At 41.9% G+C, this 9,560-nt stretch overlaps 1 protein-coding gene across 1 annotated transcript in view; it reads right to left on the bottom strand.

The window, feature by feature from the left end:
* Positions 1-8,785, bottom strand: part of lig1 (ligase I, DNA, ATP-dependent) — a 49,942-nt gene extending 41,157 nt beyond the window's left edge. The window contains exons 1-5 of the mRNA XM_046051932.1: positions 8,762-8,785; positions 6,927-7,089; positions 5,321-5,452; positions 2,966-3,343; positions 2,686-2,794 (exon numbers count right to left, since the gene is read on the bottom strand). Coding sequence (XP_045907888.1) covers positions 2,686-2,794; positions 2,966-3,343; positions 5,321-5,452; positions 6,927-7,089; positions 8,762-8,785 — 806 coding nt within the window. The remainder of the gene's footprint in view (positions 1-2,685; positions 2,795-2,965; positions 3,344-5,320; positions 5,453-6,926; positions 7,090-8,761) is intronic.
* Positions 8,786-9,560: the final 775 nt, after the last annotated feature.

Here is a 9,560-nt window from a genome sequence, read left to right as displayed (position 1 = left end):
CGTCAATGCCTTTAGAAGGCACAGCAGAAATTTGACGTCGATCCGACTAAATCCCTAGGAGGAGTTCGTTAAAGTACGAAGTGTGTAAATCATCCAAAAATGGCCATAAAATTCAAAATGGCCGACTTCCTGTTGACTTTAGGCTATGGGTTCTTGAGGCTTTTTTGTGCGTCTTGATACGATACATGTCCCCAGAAAATTTCGTACATGTAGGTTGAACGTGAACGAGGGGCTAATCATTTCCAATTTTCAAGGTGGCGCTAGCGAGTCATTTTGCCACGCCCATGTGCGAAACTTGTAGAATACGAAATTTTTCACCGGTTCTGACATGTTTGCAAATTTTGGTGAGTTTTCGAGTATGTTTAGGCCATGTCATTTGGGCCTACTTTGCAGAAAAAAAAAAAAAAAAAAAAAAAAAAAAAAAAAAAAAAAATAATCCGAGCAGATTCAATAGGGACCTCACACGGTCGTGCTCGGGCCCTAATAACAATAATGACAAAAATACCAAAATTACTTTGCTTAAAGAAATAGAGTGTGCATACCTTAGCTGATGCTCTAAAATCCTCCTTTTTTAAATAACACAAACTGGCATACACCGTGATATTAATCAAGTGGACCCACCTCGCGCTGTGTGGCACACGCTCTATGATGGCAGACCGTTTGTGACCGAGCGGTAACGTAATTAGTAGGGTTTTGCAATATAAAAATCTAGAAACTGAAGCGCATCCTTGCTCTGTTTGGGACTGTGAGCTGCATTTTATCAGAGGTGCTGAAGTTAACATTTGTGTGGATCTGTGGTGAGATTTCTGTTTAATTAGTTTCACTTCCTAACATATAGTCCCAAACTATTAATGCAGAGTAGAGTATAGGGCAGGTAGACTCTCTGCTGTGATATTAATAAAAACTGAATTTCACTGCAAACCAGGCTGACAATTTTATTTGCACCCAGCAACCTGCAGCTCCATAGTCTTTTTTTCTTCTTGCTTTCTTTTAGTAGAATTGCATAAAGTAATCCATTTTTGTATATGTGGCCATCTTGCCTGAATTCACTTTTATAAATTGTCAAAGGACAAAATGGGTCAAGGGTTCAGTGTTAACGTTCAGTGTGAGCATAGAAGTCGTATGTTTTGTCCACGCAGAAATTATGCAGTGTGAGTTAACACAATGTACCAGGTAAATATAAAAAGACTAGGGCTGGGCAAATTAACGCATTATTATCGTGTTAACGCATTAATTAATTAATGCCGAGAATTATTTTATCTCACGCTAACTCAGTTTTTATTATTATTATTTTGAAAGTTCGTTGCTCACTGGCTCCGAATACACATACAGTCAAACCAAGGGTCACAGGGTGGGGTGTTGATCAGCCGCCACAACACGCAATGGAGGAGAGGCTTCGGAAGGACTACGCTGGATGCAGCGTGTGGGAGAAGTAGACAAACAAAAGCAAGACAAATGATCAAATGCCATAGCGAAGTGGATAGCTACACACTGCGTGCTTGTTTGTATTGGGGAAGATGTCTATCTTAGTAACGGTCTTAAAACTGCAACATAGTCGCTCGGCTCCGCGGGGTTGCTCTGCGCTCCTCAGGTAAACAGGAGACAAGCTCTCTGCTAGTAAACGGCAGGCGCTCTACGGAGAGTAACCATGGCAACGGCTGCTGTGCGCTACACAGCTGTAGCCTCTTTAACTTAAGTTAAACTATAGGCTACATAACTTTACCTGACAGGCCTTCATCTAGTTTTGCTCTGCCACGTGAATTCCCTCCTGTTGATGTCCTGTTTAGTAAACAGTAATAGATTCTGCAAACTCCCAAACAGCGAGCCTCTCTTCCAATGATTTGTGCTGCGCATTGTGTACAAAAAGTTCAAGGCAATTCAACTTTGGCAGCGGGCGGGCGTGTGCGCGAGGCGAACACAACCGCGACAGTCTCACAGGAACGTGCCCGCTTGTCGCTACACCTTGTGCTCGACCATTTCACCTCACTCTAACAGGGAAACCTGCTACTGAACATAGACTGTTTATGCTGCTCCCTGACAAAGATTTATATATGTTAACCTGTTGCTCAGAAGGTGCCTGCTATGATGTTATGATTGTTGCTCTGGAATCTGATGGTAACTTGTTTTAACAAGCTAGATAAACGGTAATGCCCTGGCAGTGGCAAATAGCTTTGGTTTTATATTTATATTAATGTTTAAGTTGAGATTTACAAGAAATACTTTATTGCTACTGTGTAAAGGGAATACCGCTGGTAAAAAGCACCTTATTTGTTTAAAGTGCAAACCACATGTTATTGCACTTTTGTGTAAATATTCAATTTTGTGCACAATAGTGCGATTAATCGCTATTAAACACAAGAAAATCATGCAATTAATAAAAAATAGACACACAAAAATAAAGTGGAATAACCTGGCTGAAATTGTCAAAAACAATCAGGTATAATCGGGTAATCAATAATGAAAAGAAGCATCATATTAGCCCTACATCCCCTCCGCAGTCTCTCTGCCATTAGCATGCATGTACTTTACCAAAGGGGCCAGAGGTTAAGGTCAGCTGAACAGAGCTGACAAGTTCAGAGTCAGACAGATGAGACAGACATGCAGACGAAAACACAAACAGGCAGGTGAGGCGTCCAGCCTATCACGTCTGAGCTGTCTTTAACTTCCTGTTGTACTTTGCCTTACCCTTTCGTGTCTTTGCTCTCCTCAGCTGACGTCTTCCTCTCTGCACTCGTCTTTTTCTCTCCTTCATTATTCTCTGGTTTCTCTGTCTTTACAGCAGCTTTTCTTGGAGCTATGGGGGGGTGGGGGGGGAGAAGAGACAAATAAAACTGAAGGTGAGCAAGGAGCAGGGGTTGGGGCAGAGCAATATTTTGCTGTCTTTCCTAACTGATAATAGCATAGCACATTTACGGACACATTTTTTTTTTTGTGCAAGCACAGAGCTATGCAAATTCTTCCTCACCAAAGAAACTGCTGATGGGGGATTTCTTGGGCGGCTCCTTATCTTTCTGCTCTTTTGCTTCTTTCTGCTTTTTCGCCATTTGGCTTTTTGGGCTCTCTTCTCCCTCTCGCGTGTCCTTTTCAACCACCTCCTTCTTGGCACTGGCTGGCTCTCTCTCATCATCTGTCTTCTCCTTTGCCTCATTTTTCTTTCCCGCCCCCTCAGCTTTCTTTTCTCTCTCATCAGAGCCCTTTCTCTCCACCCGCTCCTCCTCCTTGGCCCTCTCTCCTTGCTCTTTCTTCTCGTTCTCCACCTCCTCATCTGGGCGGTTAGCCTCGGTCACTGCCTTTTCAACTCCTTCTTCCTTTGCTCCCTCCTCCATGGGTTCATCGGTGTCCCCTACACAGGGTGAGACAACAAGGGAGAGGAGTCATTGAAGAGATAAATGCCAGCAGGTCTATTGAGGGCGACCCAGTTTTTTTGTGAGCCCATGTTTGAAGATGGTTTTCAACATAACAGCCTTCTTCAATAAATGCCGCAGGTTATATTTTTGAGGTTTCCTTTTCACCTGAGAGAGGTAAGGGAGAGATTACTATTGACAAATGTGTAGCACCGAGTCCCAGCAGACAGAGCTGGGGTCATGATACTGGCTGAGTGAGGAGCCAGAAATGAAACTTTAATTTTCTCATCCACAAGTTAAAATGACTGGACTCCCAACAGTCACTTTTGGTACTTTACCAGTCAATTTTAGGAAAGAGAACTATTTCCCTGTCTGCTGGTCTACTGCAGGTCCCGTTTTAGAGGTGCTGACTGTGGGAAAATGCAATAATTTTGCTGGGGGAAAAAATGCTTTTGCACACTCATTACTTTCTGTAATTTTGCCCTGAATAAGACATCATATAAAAAAAAACGTAGACAAACAGATTAGGCAAAGCAAAAGTAGCTTTGGTGGATGGTGTAAATTTCCAACATTGCTTCTCATTCATGGTGAAAACGTGGCCCCGACGCTGCTCTGAGTTGTTGAATTGATAAAGATTCCAAACAAACCGCAAAGGGAGTGAAAGTGAAACCTTATCATAGAGTTCCTACAATGCACTTAGAAAGGTAACACAACTCCATTTCTTGGACAATGGTGAGGGTTTTGGCACATGTAATGACATCTTAATAGAAAAGATTAAACTGGGATTATACAGCAGCAGGCATTATAATTGCAAGCAATGACTGATGAGAGCTGACTTTATTTTTTAGGCTGTTTGCGCTCAGTTTTCACTTCATTTGCAGGCTTACAGCATCGCCACTACATGTGTTTTGTCGACCAATCATTATTTTCTGGATAACACGCATCAGCTGCATCATTTGATGAAAACAAAATGGCATTTACAAGCATCATACGCCACCAGTGCGTGTGACATTTAGGCGCTCAGCGGTCCCGTTATGGCGATTGTTTAAATATGTGTTGATAAGTAGGCTGTCATTTCACGAGCTACAACTACGCATTTCATAGATAGAAGCCCAACAGCAGAAGAAGGATAAATGCCCAAGAAGTTCTGCCAAGTGAAAAAGAGAAATATTTATTGTGGGGTTAAAGGGAATGGATATTGAGCAGGGGAAGAGCGAGGCAGAATGTAAACAGATACGTGCCGAACAGACCAGGGGGAACTGTCCCTGAGAGTCCAGAGTGACAGAGTCTGATCTGAGCAGTTCCAGAGCAGAATCCGGGATTTTAAAGTGCTCCCACACAGCTGAGGGCTTCATTTTGTTTTCTCTTTGATGTAAACTGGTTACGTTCACTGCTGTGTGCCGAGGTCAGGTGTGTGAAAAAAAAAAACCTCAATATTTGAATTTCAAAATTGAACATCGAATGTGTACCCAACGATCTAATATTCGGGTCCAGCCCTAGTGGAGACCTTTATTTTGAAAGGCATATCTTAACACAGCCGGTGTTAGTCCACTTTTCTCTGTGCATCCTAAAGATTTGTGTGTATTTATTTGCATGGTAGGAAACTGTTTAACAGGACATTTAGCTACATATTTATTTTCTTCTCTTCATTGTGGACTTTACAGAGAACATTTATGCAAGAGAGACCCAGTGAATGCTTTGGTTTTCTACAACTGCAGGTAAGTTAATGTATTGCAATAAGTGCTGACACTGTGTTCTTTGTCCAAGATACACCATCTTTATTAATAATGTATCGTTGGTTGTTAATAAAATATTTACTAAACCTGTAGCATTTTCTCCGCCCCCCCCACCCATGTATCCAAGGTGTCTGTGCAATTTGGATAATCCTAGAAAGTCTCCAGTTAATTTTCAAATCTCACCACGACTTTCTCTCTTCAGGAGTTGTACTGTTATCAGACTCCGAGGTGAAGGCGTACCTGCGGTGCTGGCACTGCTCTCCACACGGGGTCGTTTGTGCTGCTGACCCTGCTCCTCCCTGGCCTCCTCTTTCTGACTCTCACTGCTGCTCCTGCTCTCACCGAGCTTCCTCTTGGGGAACATCTTCCTCGCTGCACACGTCAGGACGGGCATTAAATTAAAGAGGAGAAAAAAAAAAAAATAGTGAGAGGAAGCCCAACTGAAATCATGCCATGATCAAACAGAAAGAGAATGCAGTGATGAAAGCTCTCTTACTGCAGATGTAGGGCAACAAAAAAAAAGGGAATCACAGATACGTACTTTGCTAATGAAAACACTAATTCCATCCTGAAAGATATTATGCAGCACAGCAGCTTATGGTTCCAGTGTAATTTCCTCTGTAATTTTATGCAGCAGTGGTGCTCGAGGGTAATTTTAGTTTTGGTTCCACATCCGCCTCTGTTTTGGTCCTTGTTAGGGTTCTAGCACAGGTAGCACTGCTGGTGTTTTTCCTTCTAGATTTTATAATGAAAGCATTAACCCAGGACATTAAGAATGCAATTTCTGGTCAAATTAGAGTGTTACTTTAATGTGATGTTTTTTTCCCCAGTGGTGATGGTGGCAGGGCGCTTACTGTGGAAATGCACCACTGCTGAAAGCACACACTGCAGTCATCAAACACAAAGAGAGAACAGGATGATGAAAAGAGAATGAGCCGCTTTCCTGCTGTAAAAGTAGATTGAAGAAAACAAAGTGAGGAAGGAGGTGCTTCCCAAATGAAAACAAAGCTGTGGCACTAGAAAACTGTGTAGCTTTAAGTAGCTTAAATACTCTATTCACTTTCTGTTTTATGTTAAATACAGATACATAACATCTCTTTAAATAGAGATAATGAACACGTATGGCAGAAAAACAGCAGAACCTCTCTTATCTTGCACGTGTGAAATGTTCAAGCTGTCATGTACAAGACTGCAGCTATAAATAATCCCTACATATGTTCAAGCTGTTTTTTTTGTTCTTTTTTCAAGAAAGTTACCAAAGCCTGCAAACCAAAAAAGGAACCATAAATATGACCTACAATAATAAGACGACTTGGTCTGCTGGTTCCATTAAGGCCCAGTCAGCAGAAACGATAATGCGTAAGACAATGCGGCAATAAAATCATCATCTCAATGCAAATACATGCAGAAAAATAATGATATAGGCTCCAAGAGTGTGTGCTCGTGGTTCAGCAGATGAGATAAATGACACAGTACAACACAATGTTGTCTACTTGTTGTCAGTCTTAGGGTTGAGACCCATCCAGAGTCAAGAGATGAATGAAACACAAGGGTGGAAAGTGTACTTGGCTGCTTCTGGTGAACAAACTTCTCAAGCATTCAATGTGTGATAAATGCCTTGTTTTTCCCACATTGTGAAATAATGAGTATTTGGAGTCATTAGGCTCCTGCTAACAAGTAATCAAGTAAAATAGCTCCAGGCAGAAAAACTATAAATCCTCAGCTGGTGTCAAAGTTCAAAAAAGCTGCAACTTTGGAGAAAAACATGAGAAGTACAGACTAAGAATACGTCTAGAGTAAAGAACATTTAAAATAAAGAATAGATGAAATCTGAAGAGATACTGACCAGTCTTGCGTTTAACAATCCCCGAGGGGGAGATGGAGTTTGGGGTGTTGGGGGTCCCAGGTGAAGCCGAAGAGGCCGGGGTGGCTGGAGTGACGGGGGTCACAGGTGTAGCTGGGGCAGGTGGAGGAGACAGGGGGGTGGGAACTGCCTTAAACACGTCATCCTTTAAAAAAAGACAAGTAGTGTTTGTATTGGTCGTCAGTGTGACAAGAGGCAGCATAAACAAAAGCTTTATATGGACACAGTTACTGCAGATCGTGATTTTGACTGGAGATGATTTTTATTTTTTTTTAAATTACATCAACATCTTGACTATTTACATGTACTGTGGATACTGAAAATGCAGGAACTGACAGTAACAGCTGTCCACTTATATGAATAATATGGAGCTGGATCACTTTGAACTGACCGGATCATCCACCTGCAATGTGGCATCTTCTGCCGAGGCAAAATAAAACTTGTTGTAAAACAAAAAACGCTTTGTTATAGGGACTTTAAAAAGGCAAACAATGACCTGCACATAAAAGCAGAAAACTCAACAAAATCTATGAAGCAAAGGATCTCAGCATTTTTGAAAGTGTTGGAAAACAATACTATAAACCCTTAATGACATCAGTGAATCAGTGAGGAAACAAGTTTGTTGTTCAATGAAGCGCATCGTTTAGAGCACGTGTGTCAAACTCAAGGGCCGCGGGCCGAATCCGGCTCGCCACATCATTTATGCGGCCCGCGAAAGCTTAAAAAATTCATTATTGTCCTAAATTAAAAATCTATGCTGCCATAAACTACATCTCCCACAATGCATGTCGATTTTGTGACCCGAGAAGTGACGGCATGCCACCACAAGACTGCGATGTTTCCAGACCCACTATGGTAGTTTTCCAACAAGTGGAGATGAGAAATGTATACAAACAATCCCTAAATGCCCAAGACAAGAAAAATTGATGCAGAAAGAAGGCAATTTCATGACCGGTGGTAAAGTGAATACATGTTTGTGCTTCAAGGCTAGGCCGATGTCTTTTGTGTTATGAGGCAGTATCAGAAGCAGAGGCAGTATGATGAAGGATCAACGTTAGTTAAGGCTCGTGCAGACTACACGACTTTCAGCGTCGGCCGATGGCCGTGCTGTTTCCACTACACAACTTGCCGTCTTGTGACGGGAGTCTTGAAGTCGTGGCGTTCACACCACGTGACTGATTGGTGACAGGGGGTGACACACTACAGCTGACAACGAAAACACAGGTGAAATGTCAGACGGGAAATGACGCAAACCTACACAAAAAACAGCTGTTGTTTGTTATTATAAAGCTAGCAATTAAAAAGAAAGAATCTGGGTGAAAGGATGGATTAGTACACACAGGTAGCAGGGATTGTCTGAGCTACAGAGAGCTGGAGGGGAGTAAAATGTAGGGCTGTAACGTCCCAGTCGATTAGTCGATTAATTGGTCGGTACGTTCTGGTTCGACCAAAATTCTGATTGGTCGATTTTTTGCCGCATTCATTTCATCAGTTTTGCTGCGCTTCATCAGGTGGAAACCACTAATTGCTAATGGGGGTGTTTTCAGAGCACCCCTGTTTCACAAGAACACCCCCCTTGTTTTTACTTTTTTGGATTAGCCCAACCCACCGGAGGAGAAGAGAGACAGATAAGTAGGCTATAGAAGGTTTGATGCTAAATAGGCCTATTATTTATCTATAATTAACTGTGAGAGTGTTTAATAGTCCGTCTTCTAACATGTCAACAACAAAGACATCGACAGTGTGGAAGCACTTTGTTAAAATAAATAAAAAAACGGGAAAAAGGTTCAATGCAAAATTTGCAACCAACAGTTTGCCTTCCACAGCTCGATGACAAACATGACGTACCATCTAAAAGCGGTAAGTTAACTTGTCTGCGTTAGGTTGCCCTGTCTGTATTTTGAGTAGGCTATATGAACATATCAAAATTCGAATTATTTCAATGTTTTAGTGTAATAATCATTTTATAAATGCAGGCGCATCCATCCATAATGACGGCATCCCCCAGACACACCCAGAGCACGCTGGATTTTAAGCCTCCTTTATCATCCAAACGGAAAAATAATATAACGGAAGGAATTGTTAACTTTATTGTTCAGGATATGAGGCCCATTGCTGTTGTGGAGGGCCAAGGTTTTAAGAACTTGTTAAAAGTTTTGGAACCTGGATATACCGTGTCAGCACGCCACACAATCACACATGCACTAACCGCAAAATATGAGGGACTCAAAGAGAAAGTATCAGAGTTAATACAACACAGCGAGGGACTGAGCTTGACCACAGATATGTGGACATCTCTTAGAATGGAGTCCTATATGACAGTGACTGCCCATTTCATTGATGGAGACTGGAAAGCACAGAGTCTTGTGCTTGAGACAAAACAAATAGAAGAGGCGCACACGGGAATAAACATTGCTGCGCGACTATCTGAAGTTGCTGATACCTTTGGAATTCAAGAAGCAAAGAGAGTTTCTGTTGTATGTGACAACGCGGCTAATATGGCACTCTGTGTGGAAACACTAAAGGAATCACATAATTAAACATTAAAGTGGATGTGCCTTTTGTGTTTATTAAGAGCAAAAACTTTAAGTTAATCTATTCGTGTCTGCCGCCGCT

This window comes from Micropterus dolomieu, linkage group LG06 (genome assembly GCF_021292245.1).
Source record: "Micropterus dolomieu isolate WLL.071019.BEF.003 ecotype Adirondacks linkage group LG06, ASM2129224v1, whole genome shotgun sequence".
In the NCBI taxonomy this organism is placed as follows: Eukaryota; Metazoa; Chordata; class Actinopteri; order Centrarchiformes; family Centrarchidae; genus Micropterus; species Micropterus dolomieu.
This window is presented reverse-complemented; position numbering and strand designations above follow the sequence as displayed.